Source organism: Oncorhynchus mykiss, chromosome 16, assembly GCF_057628025.1.
Source record: "Oncorhynchus mykiss isolate SJ-2025 chromosome 16, ASM5762802v1, whole genome shotgun sequence".
Classification (NCBI taxonomy): Eukaryota; Metazoa; Chordata; class Actinopteri; order Salmoniformes; family Salmonidae; genus Oncorhynchus; species Oncorhynchus mykiss.
Genome location: NC_143037.1, coordinates 48,487,566 through 48,508,498, shown reverse-complemented (window position 1 = coordinate 48,508,498; position 20,933 = coordinate 48,487,566). Strand labels below are relative to the sequence as shown.

Here is a 20,933-nt window from a genome sequence, read left to right as displayed (position 1 = left end):
TGGACACCAAGGAACTTGAAACTCTCGACCCGTTCCACTACAGCCCCGTCGATGTTAATGGGGGCCTGTTCGGCACGCCTTTTCCTGTAGTCCACGATCAGCTCCTTTGTCTTGCTCACATTGAGGGAGAGGTTGTTGTCCTGGCACCACACTGCCAGTTCTCTGACCTCCCCCTATAGGCCGTCTCATCGTTGTCGATGATCAGGCCTACCACTGTTGTGTCGTCAGCAAACTTAATGATGGTGTTGGAGTCGTGTTTGGCCACGCAGTCGTGGGTGAACAGGGAATGCAGGAGGAGACTAAGTACACACCACTGAGGGGCCCCAGTGTTAAGGATCAACGTGGCAGATGTGTTGTTGCCTACTCTTACCACCTGGGGGCGGCCCGTCAGAAAGTCCAGGATCCAGTTGCAGAGGGAAGTGTTTAGTCCCAGAGTCCTTAGCTTAGTGAATAGCTTCGTGGGCACTATGGTGTTGAAAGCAGTCGTGGGTAAACATGGAGTACAAGAGGGGACTAAGTACACACCCGATGGGCCCCCATGTTGAGGGTCAGCATGGCAGATGTGTTGTTGCCTACCCGCACCACCTGGGGCCAACCCATTAGGATGTCCAAGATTCAGTTGCAGAGGGAGGGGTTAAGTCCCAGGGTCCCTAGCTTGGTGATGATCTTGGAGGGGACTATGGTGTTGAACGCTGAAATCTAGTCTATTAATAGTATTCTTACATAGTTATTTCCCCTCTTGTCCAGGTGGCAGAGGGCAGTGTGAAATGCAATTGGTATGCGAATTGGAGAGATTCTACTCTAGGGATGATGGTGTTGATGTGTGTCATGACCAGCACTTCATAATTACAGATGTGAGTGCTACAGGGCAATAGTCATTTAGGCTGTTACCTTGGCGCTCTTGGGAACATGGACAATGGTGGTCAGGTTGAAACATGTTGGGATTACAGACTGGGACAAGGACAGATTGAAAATGTCTGTGTATGCTTTGAGAACGTGCCCTGGTATTCCGTCTGACCCGGTGGCCTTGTGATTGTTAATCTGTTTAAACATTTAGCTCACATCGGCCTGGGAGAGCGAGATCACACAGTCATCTGGAAAAGCAGGTGCTTTCTCGCAAGGCACGGTGTAAAATGTATCTAAGCGAGCATCAAAGGCATTTAGCTTGTTTATGAGTTCTGTATCGCTGGGTAGCTCATGGCAGGATTTCCGTTTGTTGTCTTATCGTCTGCATACCCTGCCACATACGACATAGCCGATGTAATATGATTCCACCTTCCTCCTATATTGTCCTTTTGCATGTTTGATGTCTCGTCGGGGGTCGTAGTAGGATATCTTATTTGTGTCCATGTCCCGTTCATTGTAAACGGTAACATTAGCCTTTATCCCAACGCGGATGTTGCTTGTATTCCATGTTTTTTTTGTTGGGATACGTTGTTATAGCCACGGAAAGGGTGATATTGTCTATGCACTTATTGATGGAGCCTGTGACTGTTGTGGTAACTCCTCAATGTTATCAAATATATCCTGGAACATACCCCAATCTGTTCTAGCGAAACAGTAGCCTCGCGTCTGTTTCGTCCGAGCACTTCTGTATTGAGCGCAACAAATGGATTGATTTAATTATTCCAGTCGTCACTAAATTAAGTCTACTACACATTTGTTTTATGCCTACAGTTACATTAAGAAGTGTGTGCATTTTACAGGCTAGGGCATCACTGCTGAAATTAAATGAATAGTGCTTCACCTTGAAATATTACAGGCTCAACTGATAGGCCTAACAACTGTTGTCCAAATGGAACTGCTACTGTGTGTACTGTGGATGATAGTGAAACTTGTTGTTGACGGTCATTTTCCATGACCACTTTTTTATGCTTTCTGGAACCAGATTAGATCATGGAGGGCAATTTAGAGAGGGAGGGGCTTATAAACGGAGAATTGCTTCGTCAACTTCCCCAACAACTTGTTTCCAAATTTCAACCAACGCCTCACATCGCTTCGCCGCCTCCACTTTTCCAACTTGAAAACAAAGGTAAGAGTTATTTCATTCAAGTTTGTTTTTCCAATTCTTTGATGTTATACTATGACTGTTAAATCTGAAATCAATAAAGAAAGAAAAGGTTAGAGAAAGGGAAAAAAAGTTTGGTTTTGAGAATGCGGAAACGTCACGTTTAACTAAAGCTGTAGTCTAATATACCTTTGTTGTCTTTACGGTTACTTAGTAGTCAATTTAACTAATTGTATCTGGTTATATAATTAACGAATTGAATTTGGTTACTAACGATAAGCTAGAACAATAGTTACATTGTATCCTGCGCCCTCTGATTAACGGTTTGGTTGGTCATTGTTGCCTCAGCGATGGGTGTCGCAGTCTTGATTTTTTTTAAAGTGAATTTTAAGAAAGTCCGAATTCCTATTACGCTCCCCAGTCAGTAATTGTTCCAATATCAATTGTTTACTCATGATTTGTTTTAAATGTATTTAATTTAATAAGCCCATTTGTCACGTCAATCATACGAGGCCTTTCAGGGCTAGCGGCAGAACGAATCAATTGTACGGATCTTTGATTTCCATCGGCGTGCACGTTTTTTCACTGGACCCCATGTGTGCAGGCGCTTGCGCGTTGACATGTTTTTAATGGGTGTAATAGTAAAGAACATAGGCAGCTCGTGTGTTTCAAGTTTGGGAAAGCTTACGTTTTAGCCTACCATTTCTACCGATCTGCGTGCCAGTTATGATTATTTTTTTATATGCGCATGTTTCGTGGAATAGTTTCATTTCAATAACGTTTTCATTTCTGAAAGTCATGGTCATGTGTTGAGTAATAAACATCTGAAGTAAAATGATACAAATCTTAGTTTTATTTCAACTATGGCGAGAGCACTAGCCTCTGCCATATGGACACATTAATACACTGTGCTCCATTGGAGGCTAAAGAAATAGACTATAGGCCAGTGCCGCAGTCGGCATATCTTCCATAGTCTACTAAGTAAAATGCATAGGCAGAAAGCCGACAATTAAAAACAGTGGAAAATATCCTTGCATTTTCGATCACATTCATCTCTCTACTCCGCCTGTCTGCCTCCCTTTCAATCCGCCTTGATTAGCTATTGAAGTTCAACGTATTAAAATTATGACTGGGTCTGGCCCAAAGCTGTACCAAGCGACTTTCCAATATTATTTCAACTAGCCTATTCAAACTTGAGTAAAAGTAAAGATACCTTAATAGAAAATGACTCAAGCGAAAGTAACCCAATAAAATACTACTTGAGTAAAAGTATTTGGTGTTAAATATACTTAAGTCTCAAAAATAAATGTAATTGCTAATATATACTTAAGTATCAAAAATAAAAGTGTACCCACATTTCTTATTAGGCAAACTATTCCTACCATTACAGAGTTTGGGGTCACTTAGACATTTCCTTGTTCCCGAAAGAAGGAAAACATTTTTTTGCCCTTTTAAAATAACATGAAATTGATCAGAAATACAATGTTATTAATGACTAATGTAGCTGGAAATGGCTTTTTTAAAATTGAATATCTACATAGGCGTACAGAGTCCCATTATCAGCAACCCTCACTCCTGTGTTCCAATGACACATTGTTAGCTAATCTAAGTTGGGGAATTTTTAAAAGGCCAATTGATCCTTAGAAAACCCTTTTGTAATTATGTTAGCACAGCTGAAAAATGTTGTTCTGATTTTAAAGAAGCAATAAAACTGGCCTTCTTTAGACTAGTTGAGTATCTGGAGCATCAGCATTTGTGGGTTCGATTACAGGCTCAAAATGGCCAGAAACAAAACAGAGCACTTTCTTCTGAAACTCGTCAGTCTATTCTTGTTCTGTGAAATTAAGACTATTCTATGTGAGAAACTGAAGATCTCGTAAAACGCTGTGTACTACTCCCTTCACAGAACGCGTAACTGTCTCTAGACAGAATATTAAAGGAGTGGGCGGCCCCAGTGCACAACTGAGCTAGAGGATAAGTACATTAGTGTCTAGTTTGAGATATAGACGCCTCACAAGTCCTCAACTGGCAGCTTCATGAGATAGTACTCGCAAAACAATAGTCTCAACGTCAACAGTGAAGAGGCAACTCCGGGATTCTGGCTTTCTAGGCAGAGTTGCAAAGTAAATGCCATATCTGACTGGGAAATAAAAAAAATATAAGATTAAGATGGGCAAAAGAACACTCACTGGACAGAGGAAGATTAAAAGTAACAAATAATTAAAAAGCAGCAGTAAAATAACAAAGCAAGGCTGCATACAAGGGGTACCGGTACAGAGTAAACGTACAAGATTTAAAGTGACTGCATTGATGATAAACACTGTAGCAGCAGCGTAAAAGAGGGGTCTGGGTAACCCTTTGATTAGCTGTTCAGGAGTCTTATGGCTTGGGGATGGAAGCCGTTTGGACCTAGACATGGCACTCCGGTACCGCTTGCCATGCGATAGCAGAGAGAACCGTCTATGACTAGGGTGGCTGGAGTCTTTGACAATTTTTGAGGCCTTCCTCTGACACCACCTGTTATAGAGGTCCTGGATGGCAGGAAGCTGCTAATCATTTAAAATGTAATGAGTACTTTTGCATGTCAGGGGAGAATGTATGGAGTAAAAAGTACATTATTTTCTTTAGGAATATAGTGAAGTTAAACTAGTCCAAAATCTAAATAGTAATGTACAGATGCCTAAAGAAAAAACTGAGTAGTACTTTTAAAATATTTTTTACTTGAGTACTATATACCACTGAACAGCAATTAAAAAAAATGTATATTTTTATGCTAATGATTCTCTGGTCATGCTCCCTGGTGAAGTATTTTTGAATGATTCTATTCAGGCAGGAGTAACTGTATAATGTTGTCGACACATCAATTTACCTTGGGCAATCCAGCATCCCAAAGGCGTCCTGCATGCTTGCCAGCTGAAAAAGTTTGGAAGAGTTTGTGCATATATTATGACGACAATTTGTGACGTTATTGTTCATTTTGGACATCCGCAAGTTTTTTTTTTCCGGCTGTTCCGGCACACAACATTTCTCTGGAGGCAAACCAAAGTCATAGCCGCCTACGCCCCTTCGTCAGTGATTGGTCAACAGTGGGATTTTTCACAAAATGATTTCATTCAACAAGAAAGTTTTCATGCACATTTGTTCATTAAAAAATACTGCATCAAACATCTTAATGTAAAATTGTGTGACTAAGATCTCCTTGGCAAAACGTCTAAATGAATGACTCTTAACAATGCACTGTGAACCGGCCAACGTTACTTTCCAATTCGCAAGAGGCTGAAACCAGAGATCTGTAAATAATGACGAGATGCTCATGTCTCCGCCTAGCAATGGGAGTATTTGTCCCAAAGGCAAGAGGCAGGCGACAAGCTTAGGTCTGCATATCATTCTCATATGAACTCATTTTGGTTTATCCTGGACATATTTTGGCGAGTGTGATCCCTCTCGCTTTGCCTCTTCCTCTCTGCTGTAACTATATCAACGGAGAAAGCATCTGGGCAAGCGAAACAGCGCCTCCCTATATGTATGGCAAGCATGCAGGACTTCCGGCGCCGACAGAGATGGCCGCCTCGCTTCGCGTTCCTAGGAAACTATGCAGTGTTTTGTTTTTTTACGTGTTATTTCTTACATTAGTACACCAGGTCATCTTAGGTTTCATTACATACAGTCGAGAAGAACTACTGAATATAAGATCAGCGTCAACTCACCATCAGTACGACCAAGAATATGTTTTTTGCGACGCGGATCCTGTGTTCTGCCTTTCACCCAGGACAACGGAATGGATCCCATGCAGCGACCCAAAAAAACGACTCCGGAAAAGAGGGAAACAAGGCGGTCTTCTGGTCAGACTCCGGAGACGGGCACATCGTGCACCACTCCCTAGCATTCTTCTCGCCAATGTCCAGTCTCTTGACAACAAGGTTGATGAAATCCGAGCAAGGGTAGCATTCCAGAGGGACATCAGAGACTGTAACATTCTTTGCTTCACGGAAACATGGCTCACTGGAGAGACGCTATCGGAGGCGGTGCAGCCAGCGGGTTTCTCCATGCATCGCGCGGACAGAAACAAACATCTTTCTGGTAAGAAGAGGGGCGGAGGCGTATGCCTTATGGCTAACGAAACATGGTGTGATGAAAGAAACATACAGGAACTCAAATCCTTCTGTTCACCTGATTTAGAATTCCTCACAATCAAATGTAGACCGCATTATCTACCAAGAGAATTCTCTTCGATTATAATCACAGCCGAATATATCCCCCCCAAGCAGACACATCGATGGCTCTGAACGAACTTTATTTGACTCTTTGCAAACTGGAATCCATTTATCCGGAGGCTGCATTCATTGTAGCTGGGGATTTTAACAAAGCTAATCTGAAAACAAGACTCCCTAAATTTTCTCAGCATATCGATTGCGCAACCAGGGGTGGAAAAACCTTGGATCATTGTTACTCTAACTTCCGCGACGCATATAAGGCCCTGCCCCGCCCTCCTTTCGGAAAAGCTGACCACGACTCCATTTTGTTGATCCCTGCCTACAGACAGAAACTAAAACAAGAGGCTCCCACGCTGAGGTCTGTCCAACGCTGGTCCGACCAAGCTGACTCCACACTCCAAGACTGGACTGGGACATGTTTCATATTGCCTCAGATAACAATATTGACGACTACGCTGATTCGGTGTGCGAGTTCATTAGAACGTGCGTTGAAGATGTCGTTCCCATAGCAACGATTAAAACATTCCCTCAGGAGGCTGAAGAAATTCGGCTTGTCACCAAAAGCACTCAAACTTCTACAGATGCACAATCGACGGTATCCTGGCGGGCTGTATCACCGCCTGGTACGGCAACTGCTCCGCCCACAACCGTAAGGCTCTCCAGAGGGTAGTGAGGTCTGCACAACGCATCACCGGGGGCAAACTACCTGCCCTCCAGGACACCTACACCACCCGATGTTACAGGAAGGCCATAAAGATCATCAAGGACAACAGCCACCCGAGCCACTGCCTGTTCACCCCGCTATCATCCAGAAGGCGAGGTCAGTACAGGTGCATCAAAGCTGGGACAGAGAGACTGAAAAACAGCTTCTATCTCAAGGCCATCAGACTGTTAAACAGCCAACACTAACATTGAGTGGCTGCTGCCAACACACTGACACTGACTCAACTCCAGCCACTTTAATAATGGGAATTGATGGGAAATGATGTAAATATATCACTAGCCACTTTAAACAATGCTACCTTATATAATGTTACTTACCCTACATTATTCATCTCATATGCATACGTATATACTGTACTCTATCATCGACTGCATCCTTATGTAATACATGTATCACTAGCCACTTTAACTATGCCACTTTGTCTACATACTCACCTCATGTATATACTGTATTTGATACCATCTACTGTATCCTGCCTATGCTGCTCTGTACCATCGCTCATTCATATATCCTTATGTACATATTCTTTATCCCCTTACACTGTGTATAAGACAGTAGTTTTGGAATTGTTAGTTAGATTACTTGTTGGTTATTACTGCATTGTCGGAACTAGAAGCACAAGCATTTTGCTACACTCGCATTAACATCTGCTAACCATGTGTATGTGACAAATAAAATTAGATTTGATTTGTATCTGATGCTGTCTGGCCAGAAATAGTATGACATCTTTTGGTCCAGACAGCATTAGATACAAGGTCTACACATACTGAGACAGAGGGGCGCTGTTTCGCTCACTCGGATGCTTTAACTAAGGTTGATTAATCTTTCTGTCGGCCCGCGTCTCAGTCAAATAAATGATCAATATTTTATTAGTATGGGCAAGGGGGTACGGTAGGGCGGGCCAAGCCCCCTAAGGCCTACCCATAAATCCGACCCTGCAGGCCTTTCCAGATGAAGCTCTGTGAACTAAAGTAGCCTAATCTGAAATGGGGCAGATTACAAACAATTAACCAAATTGAATAGCCTATGGTGGCCTCTTAATGACCTGTGTCACCCAATAGACACTGAACAAAAATATAAACGCAACATGTAATAATTTCTAAGATTTTACTGATTTATATGAGGAAATCAGTCAATTTAAATAAATCCATTAGGCCCTAATCTATGGGTTTCACTTGACTGGGAATACAGATAAGCATCTGTTGGTCACATATACCTCTTAATATATATTATTATTTATTATTATTCATTTAAAAAAAAAGAGCATGCATCAGCAAACCAGTCAGTATCTGGTGTGACCACCATTTTCCTCACGCAGCGCGACACATCTCCTTCGCATAGAGATGATCGGGCTGTTGATTGTGGCCTTTGGAATGTTGTCCCAAATCCTCTTCAATGGCTGTCCTAAGTTGCTGGATATTGGTGGGAACTGGAACATGCTGTTGTACATGTCGATCCAGAGCATTCCAAACCTGCTCAATGGGTGAAATGTCTGAGTAGCAGGCCATGGAAGAAGTGGGACATTTTCATCTTCTAAGAATTGTGTACAGATCCTTGTGACATGGGGACGTTTATTATCATGCTGAAACATGAGGTAATGGCGGCGGATGAATGGCATGACAATGGTCCTCAGGACCCCATCACGGTATCTTTTGTGCATTTAAATTGCCTTCAGTAAATTACAATGGTGTTCATTGTCCGTAGCTTATGCCTGCCCATACCATAACCACATCGTCACCATGGGGCACTCTATTCACAAGGTCTGCCATCTTCCTGGTACAGTTGAAACCGGGACTCATCCATGAAGAGCACACTTCGCCAGCATGCCGTTGGCTATCGAAGGTGAGCATTTGCCTACTGACGTCAGTTACGACGCCAAACTGCAGTCCGGTCAACACCCTGGTGAGGATGACGAGCACGTAGATGTGCTTCCCTGAGACGATTTCTGACAGTTTGTGCAGAAATTCTTTGGTTGTGCAAACCCCCAGTTTCATCAGCTGTCTGGGTGGCTGGTTTTAGACAATCTTGGCTTCTTCACCTGCAGATGTGGTGGTGCTGGGCTGTTGTGGTTACATATGGTCTGTGATTATGAGAAGAGTTGGATGTATTGCCAAATTCTCTAAAATGATGTTGGAGGTGGCTTATGGTAGAGAAATTAAATAATATGGCAACAGCTCTGTTGGACAATCCTGCAGTCAGCATGCATATTGCATGACCCCTCAACTTGGGTCATCAGTGGCATTGTGTTGTTACAACTGCCTGTTTTAGTTTCCTTTTATTGCATCCAGCACAAGGTGCACCTGTGTAATGATCACGCTGATATGCCACACCTGTCAGGTGGATGGATCATCTTGACAAAGGAGAAATGCTCACTAACAGGAATGTAGACATACAGTACCAGTCAAAAGTTTGGACACGCCTACTCATTCCAGGGTTTTTCTTAGTTTTAAAAAGTATTTTCTACATTGTAGAATAATAGTGAAGACATAACTATGAAATAACACATGGAATCATGTAGTAAGCAAAAAAGTGTTAAACATCAAAATATATTTTATATTCTTCAAAGTATCCACCCTTTGCCTTGATTACAGCTTTGCACACTCTTGGCATTCTCTCAACCAGCTTCAACTGGAATGCTTTTCCAGCAGTCTTGAAGGAGTTCCCACATATGCTGAGCACTTGTTGGCTGCTTTTCCTTCACTCTACGGTCCAACTCATCCCAAACCATCTCAATTGGGTTGAGGTCAGGTGATTGTGCAGAACTCCACCACTCTCCTTCTTGGTCAAATAGCCCTTACACAGCCTGGAAGTGTGATGAGTCATTGTCCTGTTGTGTGTTTAGCAGAGCTAAACTAGATCTAAGCCTAGGCGATGAAGCAACAAGTAATATCCTAAAACTCCTCCACGCAATTTTGTATTTGTAGTAATAGTTCTTTACATTCTCACTAGTTAATATGTATTTTTCTTTGTCTTGAGCCAGGGTCTTGATCCGGACTCACCATGGGTGTCGAGGGAAGAATGAAATGTGTGAAGTACCTACTCTTCTTTTTCAACTTCATCTTCTGGGTGAGTAATGCAGGTGGAGGTTTGGTATCCTGACTGGCTAGGATGCACTGCTTTTGGCCTTTTGAGTTCTGTACATCTGGTGGCACTAATACAACCTTCATCTAGATTGATTGTGAAATGCCTCTGACACTCAGTTAACACATCTCATGATTCATTAAGGAAGTTTCACAGTTCCTCGAACTGATATAGTTTTAATGTGGTGCATTAGTTTGGTCCATGTGATATGTTCAAGACAAGTTAGGTAATTGGTAGACTTACTAAGAAAAGTGTCTTATTTTCACTAATACTGAAAATAAACATCTACAAATCTGGAAAAGGGCATGTGATCATCATGACTCTTTACAGCTGTAAAAGTTCTACAATCCGCCTCCAACTGTCGGTTGTGATGTAGTTAGTTATGCCACAAAAGGACATTTTTGTGTGGGACCGAGAGCAAGGTTTCTTACTTTCCGTTAGCTTACCTCAGTTTCTGAGCCTCTTAATTGTTTGGCATTAAACTGTTATTTTAGTTACTTGACCCAGTTTATATGTAGCCTATAGCTGGTTATGTGTATTTATTTAAGCTATTTCTTTCCAACTCCCCAAGACTGTCATCACTTAGTCTTGTAAGGCCAATACGCAGGAGTCTGTCAGCTGACCCAGGACACATACGCACACAAACTCCTATTGGAAAATATAAAAAAATGGTGTTAATGTTTAACTTCTAAAATTCCATTGAAAGAGGAAGTAATGACTTGAGAGGGAGGGAGGGGGGGGGTGAGTGAGAGAGAGGGAGCATGTGATGAATCTTCGATGAGTCTTGTGACCTGTTCAAAGTATTGTGAAAATATCATGTGACTTGTTCTTTTTTTTTATGGTCTGCATTCACTGATACAAAGCCTTCATGTGAAAAGTTAAGATCTCTTGACTAATCCGTGGGCTATGTTGTAATAAGAGGTCAGAACCTGCATGCGCATCGCTCTGTCCCCATTGCTCACATCGTATATAGACTTATTTATACTGTATTATTGACTGTATGTTTGTTTTACTCCATGTGTAACTGTGTCGTTGCATCTGTCGAACTGCTTTGCTTTATCTTGGCCAGGTTGCCTACCTGGTTAAATAAAGGATATATATATATATATATATATATATATATATATATATATATATATATTTAACAAACATCAATCTATTTTTGTTACTACCTGGACCTACCATTTTGGTTTTGAAGTATTGAAATTGACTATTTATGAACATTTGAACATCTTGGCCATGTTCTGTTATAATCTCCACCTGGCACAGCCAGAAGAGGACTGGCCACCCCTCATACCCTGGTTCCTCTCTAGGTTTCTTCCTAGGTTCTGGCCTTTTCTAGGGAGTTTTTCCTAGCCACTGTGCTTCTACACCTGCATTGCTTGCTGTTTGGGGTTTTAGGCTGGGTTTCTGTACAGCACTTTGAGATATCAGCTGATGTACGAAGGGCTATATAAATACATTTGATATTGTAGCTGGGAACTTTTAATAAAGCAAATCTGAGGGAAATGCTACCGACGTTTTATCAACATCTCGCCTGTGCAACTCGCGCCTCAAACTCTCAACCATTGTTACACTCTTTTCCGGGACGGCTACAAAGCTCTCCCCGCCCTCCCTTCGGCAAATCAGATCACGCGTCCATTCTGCTCCTCCCTTCCTATATGCAGAAACTAAAACCGGAACTATCCATGGTAAAGACAGTTCAACGTTGGTCTGACCAATTGGAGTCTATGCTTCAAGATTGTTTTGATCACACGGACTGGGATATGTTCCGGGTTGCCTCTGAGAATAACATTGACGTATACACTGACTCGGTGACTGAGTTCATCAGGAAGTGCATTGGGGATATTGTTCCCACTGACAATTTTCTTTTTTTACTTATCCAAACCATAGATGGATTGCAGCATTCGCACACAAATGCAAGCATGAACCACCACATTTAACTACGGCAAGGTAACTGTGAACACGGACGAATACAAACAGTCCAGTTATGCCCTCGTAAGGCAAAATGGCAGTACAAAGTGGAGTCGCAATTCAGTGGCTCAGACACAACGTATGTGTCAGGGACTCCAGACAATCATGGGCTCTAAAGGGAAAACCAGCCATGTCACGGACACTTTGATAGGCTAGTTAAGGATCATATCACCACCTTACTTGACACCCTAGACCCACTGCAATTTGCATACTGCCCCACTAAATCCATGGCGGACGTAATCGCACTGCCTTATCCTATCTGGACAAGGGGAATTCCTAGGTACCCTCAAAGCGCATCAGTAAATTCTGGGCCCTGGGTCTGAACCCCGGCCTGTGCAAATGGGTCCTGGACTTCCTTACGGGCTGCCCCCAGGTGTTGAAGGTAGGCTACGCTGATACTCAACACAGGGGTCCCACAAGGGTGCATGCTCAGTCCCCTTCTGTACTCCCTGTTCACCCATGACAGCGTGGCCACGCACGTCTCTAACTCAATCATTAAGTCTGCAGACAACACAACAGTGGTAGGCCTGATTACCAACAATGACAAGACGGTCTATAGGGAGGAGTTGAGGGCCCTGCCAGAGTGGTGCCAGGAAAATAAATACATTTTCTCCCTCAACGTAAACAAAACAAAGGAGCTGATTGTGGACTTCAGGAGACAGCAGAGGGAGCACATCCCATCCACATCGACAGGGCTGCAGTGACTTTGAAAAGTTTATAATTCCTTGGTGTACACATCATTGGCAATCTTAAATGGTCCAGCTGTGCGGTGTTGCGCCTCTTCAACCTCAGGAGGCTGAAGCAATTCGGCTTGGCCCCTAAGATCCTCACAAACTTTTAGCTGCCCCGTTGAGAGCATTCTTTCGGGCACTATCACCGCCTGATACGGCAACTGCACCGTCCACAACTACAGGGTTCTCCAGAGGTCACACTGCCTGCCCTCCAGGACATCTAAAGCACCCGGTGTCACAGGAAGCCAAGAAGAAGATCAAGGGCCACGGCCTGCTCCCACCCCCCATTGCCATCTAGAAGGTGGGGTCAGTGTAGGTGCATCAAAGCTGGGCCGAAGAGAGAGAAAAAACGCTTCTATCAAGGCCATTGGTGTGTTAGTCACCATTTGCAGGCCTCCGCCCAGTACCCTGCCTTAAACTTTAGTCACTGTGACTAGTCTGCTACCACCCGGTTACTCAACCCACACCTTAAAGGCTGCTGCCCTATGTTCATACTTTCCTGTAGGAATAGGCCCTGTAACTATTGCTGTACATTTACTATTCTACAGATATACTACATATTCTATCCATATATTGTCTATATGTCCCATCATAGTGCATTCAAAGTATTCAGACCCCTCAAACGTTTTCAAAAAAAATTTAACGTTAGGCTTTTTCTTAAAGTAATAAAAATAAACATTTCCTCCCTCAATCTACACACAATACCCCATAATGACAAAGCAATAACCGTTTTTTAGAAATTTTTGGATATGTATTAAAATTGTAAAACAAATGTTATTTACTTAAGGATTCAGACCCTTTGCTGTGAGACTTGAAATTGAGCTCCAGTGCATCCTGTTTCCATTGATCATCCTTGATGTTTCTTGATTGAGATATTGATTGGAGTCCACCTGTGGTAACTTCAATTGACTGGACATGATTTGGAAAGGCACACACGCCTGTCTATATAAGGTCCCACAGTTGACTGCAATTCAGAGCAAAAACCAAGACGTGAGGTTGAACGAATTGTCTGTAGCGCTCCGAGACAGGATTGTGTCGAGGTACAGATCTGGGGAAGGATACCAAAACTTGTCTGCAGCATTGAAGGTCCCCAAGGACACACTGGCCTTGTCATTATGGGGTATTGTGTGTAGAATGAGGAACAAAAACAATTTAATTCATTTTAGAATAAGACTGTACCGTAAGTCGAGGTTTGAATACTTTCCGAATGCACTGTATATATTAATGTTCCAGACTGACATTGCTCTTCCTAATCTTCCTCTTAATTACACTTAACTTTGTAGATTTTTGTGTATTTTCTTATCGTTAGATATTACTGCACTGTTGGAGCTAGAAACATAAGCATTTTGCTACAACCACAACATCTGCTAAATATGTGTATGTGACCAATACGATTTGATTTCTTCTCATATTCTTTCTTAGGTGTTTAATGGCACACACTGTACATTTCTTTTTACATGATAATCTTAATGAGTATTTGTATTGAGATGTAAGGCTACAATTAGTGTCATGGCCTCTTTCTTCTTCATGTTATCATTTTCATCCCTCTGTGTACCTACCTGTCTCCACTATATAGAAACCAGGAATTTGACCAATCCTATTCCTAACCCATGCCAAATATTTACATTGGTATTACCTGTGATGAAAGGACCTGAGTTTGGACCGGATGCACCTGGATAATTTTTTTTTTTTTAAACTAGGGCAATGACTTATCACACCAGTCAGGTGATATTCCACGGAACTGACCTGCCATTGTGGGTGTAGGTTTTGCTGGGTTCTTCCTCCTGTTAATATTAGGCTATATTGTCTAGGTGTTTTATCTTGATACATGACCGAAAGTCCGATCGGTTGTGGTTCGACCAGTTTTGCGAGTTCTCCGAGCTGTTCCTGGAGCTACTGCACATTTATTTCCAGGACTTTTTTGAAAGGGGGAAATAGGAAGTTTTCATAAAATCTGTAGTCAAAACACTTTATGAAACAGAAAGTGATATATCAAACATGCTATATAACCCACATTTGATCTGGTGCCTAAACCAATCTAAACTATGGCTCAAATTAGGATATGGTACATGATTTGTTTGTTACTTCTGTAATTTCATCATATCTAGTAACTAGTATCCTGGATAACTAGTAGCCTGTCCTGTCATCTCTGATTGTGAGAAACACACCAGTGAGATTGGGCCTATATCCTAATACATAAATTCTCCATGTAGTACAGCCTTGCTGTAATCGGTTCAGCACCTGTCACCCAATGCATACAGAGGTGTGTTTGTGTGACAATCCTGTTTATTCACCCTACTCTGGTTGTTTGTTTATTTAAATGACCAGAGCTGGACGCCATTAGCAAATAGCCATGATAGTAACTGTCATTCTAGAATGAGTGTCTTCACACACAAAAAAAATCAGTAAATTACTTATTCACATTAGGGCCCTTGATCATTCCTGTATTAGTTCATTTAAATGATAACTTAAACACGGGGAAAAGGCCGGATCTGATGTACACCTGTCTGACATTTACATATTTCTGTACAGCACTTTGTGACATCAGCTGATGTAAGAAGGACTTTATAAACACATTTGACTGAAATTTGACATACACTTAAGCACTTTCTTGCCATTTATAAGTATGACCTCATACAATACTAATGTATCATTAAGTTGTACAGACTACAAACTTGGCTGTAAATGTTCGGGGTTTAGGCTAAGTATGATCCTGTTCACATGACATATTTCAAAGTGTACAACGCAACAGATAGTCAATGATTGTAGAAGCCCATGCATGCATGATGTAAATTTATTTGTGTATTTCTGTGACCTCTTCATTTAACTCTTTCTTCCATCTCTCCATTTATTTCTCGCTAGCTGTGTGGTCTGGCTCTGGTAGTGCTGGGAGTTTTGGTTCAGGTGGCTCTCCACAGCACTGTAGTGATCAATAATGTCTCGGCCTCATCAGCCCCCTTGGTCCTCATCGTGGTGGGGGTCATCGTCTTCTTCATCGCCTTCTTTGGCTGCTGCGGAGCCTGGAAGGAGAGTTACTGCATGGTCACCATGGTATGTACACATATAACAATTATGAAGGAGAGCTATTGCATGGCCACCATAGCATATTTACATAACATGGCAACCTGTATTAGGGGAGGGGGCTGCTGCATGGTGGTCACCCTGGTATTCCAAACAAAACGCAATGTATCCAAACCATTAACTGCATGTATGTTTGATCTTGTTGAAAAGCAGTCTGAACACTCCATACTTCTTTTACATCAAGGCAACCTTTTTTCTGTAGTGAATGCAGTGTTTGTTACATCCAGACAGACAACAGATTTTATTACCTGAATTAGAGAAGGCTTTTACAGTAGCTCAATCTAAATCCTTATTAATGTTCAGTACATCGGCTTATCAATGTGGTAAGTCCTTCAATCATTAAAAAAAGAGCATTTATATATATTGTGTGTGTGGAAACGTATAGGAGCAACAACGGCTCAGCCACAAAGTGGTAAGCCACGCAAGTTCACAGAAGGGGGCTGCAGAGTGCTGAAGCACATGGCGTGTAAAAATTGTCTGTCCTTGGTTGCTGCACTCACGACAGAGTTCCAAACTGTCTCTGGAAGCAACGTCAGCACTAACTGTTCGTCAGGAGCTTCATGAAATGGGTTTCCATGGCTGAGCAGCCACACAAGCTTAAGATCACAATGCGCAATGCCAAGCGTCTGCTGGAGTGGTGTAAAGCTTGGTCTCTGGAGGGATGAATCACACTTCACCATCTGGCAGTCCGACGGACTAATCTGGGTTATGGTAGATGCCAGGAGAAGGCTACCTGGCCGAATTAATAGTGCCAACTGTAATTTTGGTGGAGGGATAATAGTCTGGGGCTGTTTTTAATAGTTTGGGCTAAACCCCTTAGTTCCAGTGAAGGGAAATCATAACACTACAGCATACAATGACATTCTAGACAATTCTGTGCTTCAAACTTTGTGGCAACAGTTTGGGGAAGGCCCTTCCCTATTTCAGCATGACAATGCCCCCATGCACAAAGCGAGGTCCATACAGAAATTATTTGTCGAGATCGGTGTTGAAAAACTTGACCTCAACCCCACTGAACACCCAGGGGATAATTTGGAACGCCGACTGTCAGCCAGGCCTAATCCGTGCCCAACTTCACAATTGCTCGTGGCTGAATGGAAGCAGCAAATCCCTGCAGCAAATGTTCCAACATCTATTGGAAAGCCTTCCCAGAAGAGTGGAGGCTGTTATAGCAGAAAGGGGGGGACCAACTCCATATTAATGACCATGATTTTGGAATGAGAGATTTGACGAGCAGGTGTCCACGTACATTTGGTCACGTAGTGTATCTATCTGAACTCTGTGCTCATTTTTTGTATCATTTATTTTCTCCTAAGTTTTCTATCCTTCTGGGTCTGATCATTATCACTGAGATTGGTGCTGCCATCGCTGGATATGTCTTCAGAGGCAAAGTGAGTATACTCATGTATTCCAGGCAGTTTTTTTACACATCTGTGTCTATACAGTAACTGTACAGTCTACATACTGTCTATATAGTATCAACATAGTTAACAGATGGAATTACTACATTATGTTTCTGTCCTCTACTTAGCTGACAGTCATTGTCCATGATGGTCTCAATGACATGGTCACCAAGTACAGCAATGGCACCGCTGAATTCAAGAAGGCCCTGGACAACCTGCAAGTTGACGTTAGTATCAACCATTACATCTGACCGAAGAAACAACTGACATACATTTGATATTTTTAGGTGTAGTAATGTGCGACACCACTTACAGTGCCTTCAGAAAGTATTCATACCCCTTGATTTATTCCACAATTAATCCACAATTAATCTCCTAGTGACTGGTGGTGTTGACTGAACCAGGTTTTCCTCTAGGTTTTTGCCTGCGCTTAGCTCCATTCTGTTTCTTTTTTATCCTGAAACTTCCCAGTCCTTACAATTACAAGCATACCCATAACATGATGCAGCCACCACTAAATCAAATCAAATCAAAATCAAATGTTATTTGTCACATACACATGGTTAGCAGATGTTAATGCGAGAGTAGCGAGAGTAGCGAAATGCTTGTGCTTCTAGTTCCGACAATGCAGTAATAACCAACAAGTAATCTAACTAACAATTCCAAAACTACTGTCTTATACACAGTGTAAGGGGATAAAGAATATGTACATAAAGATATATGGATGAGTGATGGTACAGAGCAGCATAGGCAAGATACAGTAGATGGTATCGAGTACAGTATATACATATGAGATGAGTATGTAAACAAAGTGGCATAGTTAGTGGCTAGTGATACATGTATTACATAAGGATGCAGTCGATGATATAGAGTACAGTATATACGTATACATATGAGATGAATAATGTAGGGTATGTAAACATTATATTAGGTAGCATTGTTTAAAGTGGCTAGTGATATATTTTACATTTCCCATCCATTCCCATTATTAAAGTGGCTGAAGTTGAGTCAGTGTGTTGGCAGCAGCCACTCAATGTTAGTGGTGGCTGTTTAACAGTCTGATGGCCTTGATAGAAGCTGTTTTTCAGTCTCTCGGTCCCAGCTTTGATGCACCTGTACTGACCTCGCCTTCTGGATGATAGCGGGGTGAACAGGCAGTGGCTCGGGTGGTTGTTGTCCTTGATGATCTTTATGGCCTTCCTGTAACATCGGGTGGTGTAGGTGTCCTGGAGGGCAGGTAGTTTGCCTCCGGTGATGCGTTGTGCAGACCTCACTACCCTCTGGAGAGCCTTACGGTTGTGGGCGGAGCAGTTGCCGTACCAGGCGGTGATACTCTCGATTGTGCATCTGTAGAAGTTTGCGTGCTTTTGGTGACAAGCTAAATTTCTCCAGCCTCCTGAGGTTGAAGAGGCGCTGCTGCGCCTTCTTCACGATGCTGTCTGTGTGAGTGGACCAATTCAGTTTGTCTGTGATGTGTATGCCGAGGAACTTAAAACTTACTACCCTCTCCACTACTGTTCCATCGATGTGGATAGGGGGGTGTTCCCTCTGCTGTTTCCTGAAGTCCACAATCATCTCCTTAGTTTTGTTGATGTTGAGTGTGAGGTTATTTTCCTGACACCACACTCCGAGGGCCCTCACCTCCTCACTATGCTTGTAAGTATGGAGAGTGGTACTCAGTAATGTATTGGATTTGCCCCAAACATAACGTTGTATTCAGGACAAAAAGTGAATTGCTTTGACACGTTTTTTTTGCAGTATTATTTTAGTGCCGTGTTGCAAACAGTATGCATGTTTTGGAATATTTATATTCTGTACAGGCTTCCTTTTTTTTACTGTCTCAATTAGGTTACTATTGTGGAGTAACTACAATGTTGTTGATCCATCCAGTTTTCTCCTATCACAGCCATTACACTCTAACTGTTTTTAAAGTCACCATTGGCCTCATGGTGAAATCCCTGAGCGATTTCCTTCCTCTCCAGCAACTGAGTTAGAAAGGCTGCCTGTATCATTGTACTAACTGGGTGTATTGATACACCATCCAAAGTGTAATACTTCACCATGCTCAAAGGGATATTATATGTCGGCTTTCTTTTCATCTACCAATAGGTGCCCTTTTGTGAGGCATTGATAAACTTATTGTCTTTGTGGTTGAAATTCACTGCTCGACTAAGAGACCTTACAGATAACTGTGTGGGGTACAGAGATGAGGGGGTCATTCAAAAATCATGTTAAACACTAATATTGCACACACTGAGTCCATGCAACTTATGACTTGTTAAGCAGGTTTTTACTCCTGAACTTAATTAGGCTTGCCATAAAAGGTGTTGAATACTTATTGTCTCAAGACATTCAATCTTTTCCTTTTATTATTTTTAAACATTGAAAAACCATAATTCCACATTTTGGTGTGTAGGCCAGTGACGAGTCTCTAATACATTTTAAATTCAGGCTGTAACATAACAAAATGTGGAAAAAGTCAAGGGGTGTGAATACTTTCTGACGGCACTGTATTGACTCTGCAAATGTCAAGACATTTGTCATAATGTTAAGATGTATTGTGTATGTATTTTGGACTATATTTGCTTAATTTGGCACCTCCCCATGTCACATTACTCTATCCTTTTTAGTGTGAGTCTTCTATGCCATGTTTATCTTGTCTTGTCTTCTGTTGACATTTAAGCAATATCCTGCCCTGCTTCCGGTCTGTGTTTCCCCCCCCATCTAACCAACAACCTTACTACCTCATTTTGCTGTTGTCTCTTCCTCTATCTGTCTACCCGTGTCATGCTCAAACTTATTCTCACCATGCTTGCTGTTCTTCTTCCAGCTGAAATGTTGTGGTGTGACCAACGCTACTGACTGGAAAGGCAAGTTTGGGTCTGTTCCAGACTCTGTTCCAGACTCCTGTTGCATCAATGTCACTGCTGGCTGTGGTCAGGGGGCCATGGGAGATGCACTCAAGATACACCAGACGGTAAGGTCCAAACCAGTGGTAGATTTATGAAAATGTGAAACTACCAATTCATCCAAGCAAAAATACCTCCAGAACAGTGTATGGGTCGGGAATGACGTTTCTATCTCGGATTGCTTTGTAGGGGTGTGAAACTGTTGTAGAGAAGCTGTTGAAGAAGAACATCATGTGGGTCATTGTAGCAGCACTGGTGATCGCTTTCCTGCAGGTAGGAGCAAACGCACACAACCAAGTATATACATTTGCACATACAAATCCTGGGCTTGGAAGAGTCGCTGGTTGTAGATGCTAGTTCAACACGCACACAATTTTACATGTTTTCTAACTGTGTTTTTGTGTGTTTTCAGATCATGGGCATCATATTCGCCTGCATGTTGATGGGGGGCATTCGCAGTGGCTACGAAGTCATGTGATCAGTTGGCCAATAGCAGAGGGGAGTGGCTGACAGTCAGTTGCACTGTCAGGTCATGTTATGGCCAAACATTTAGTAATTGAGTTCAATAACTTTTTTAAATGTACTTATTCAAGATGTTTAACGCGTGCCTTTGCACTGATGCCGAATATGACTCCTGCCAAGAATATCAATGTTTAGTTATTTTTTAGAAAAGTATATTTTTATTTAAATAGGGCAGCATTCTCAAATTGCCATTTGCACTTGTTTTTGAAAGTGAAATGTTAACTTTTGATCTTATGAACATATTCTACTCTAGAATATATTTTCAATAAAAGCTATTTAATCTGTC

The 20,933-nt window shown here is 42.1% G+C and overlaps 1 protein-coding gene across 3 annotated transcripts in view; it reads left to right on the top strand.

Annotated features, from left to right (window-relative positions):
* The window catches only part of cd63 (Cd63 antigen), a 23,968-nt gene extending 3,035 nt beyond the window's left edge, over window positions 1-20,933 (top strand). The window contains 8 exon segments of one of the 3 annotated variants that reach the window (NM_001124496.2): window positions 1,996-2,032; window positions 9,927-10,012; window positions 15,595-15,783; window positions 17,130-17,204; window positions 17,345-17,443; window positions 20,047-20,193; window positions 20,315-20,398; window positions 20,538-20,933. In NM_001124496.2, the coding sequence (NP_001117968.1) occupies window positions 9,947-10,012; window positions 15,595-15,783; window positions 17,130-17,204; window positions 17,345-17,443; window positions 20,047-20,193; window positions 20,315-20,398; window positions 20,538-20,603 (726 nt within the window). In that variant the 5' untranslated portion in view covers window positions 1,996-2,032; window positions 9,927-9,946 and the 3' untranslated portion in view covers window positions 20,604-20,933. 3 annotated transcript variants of the gene reach the window in all.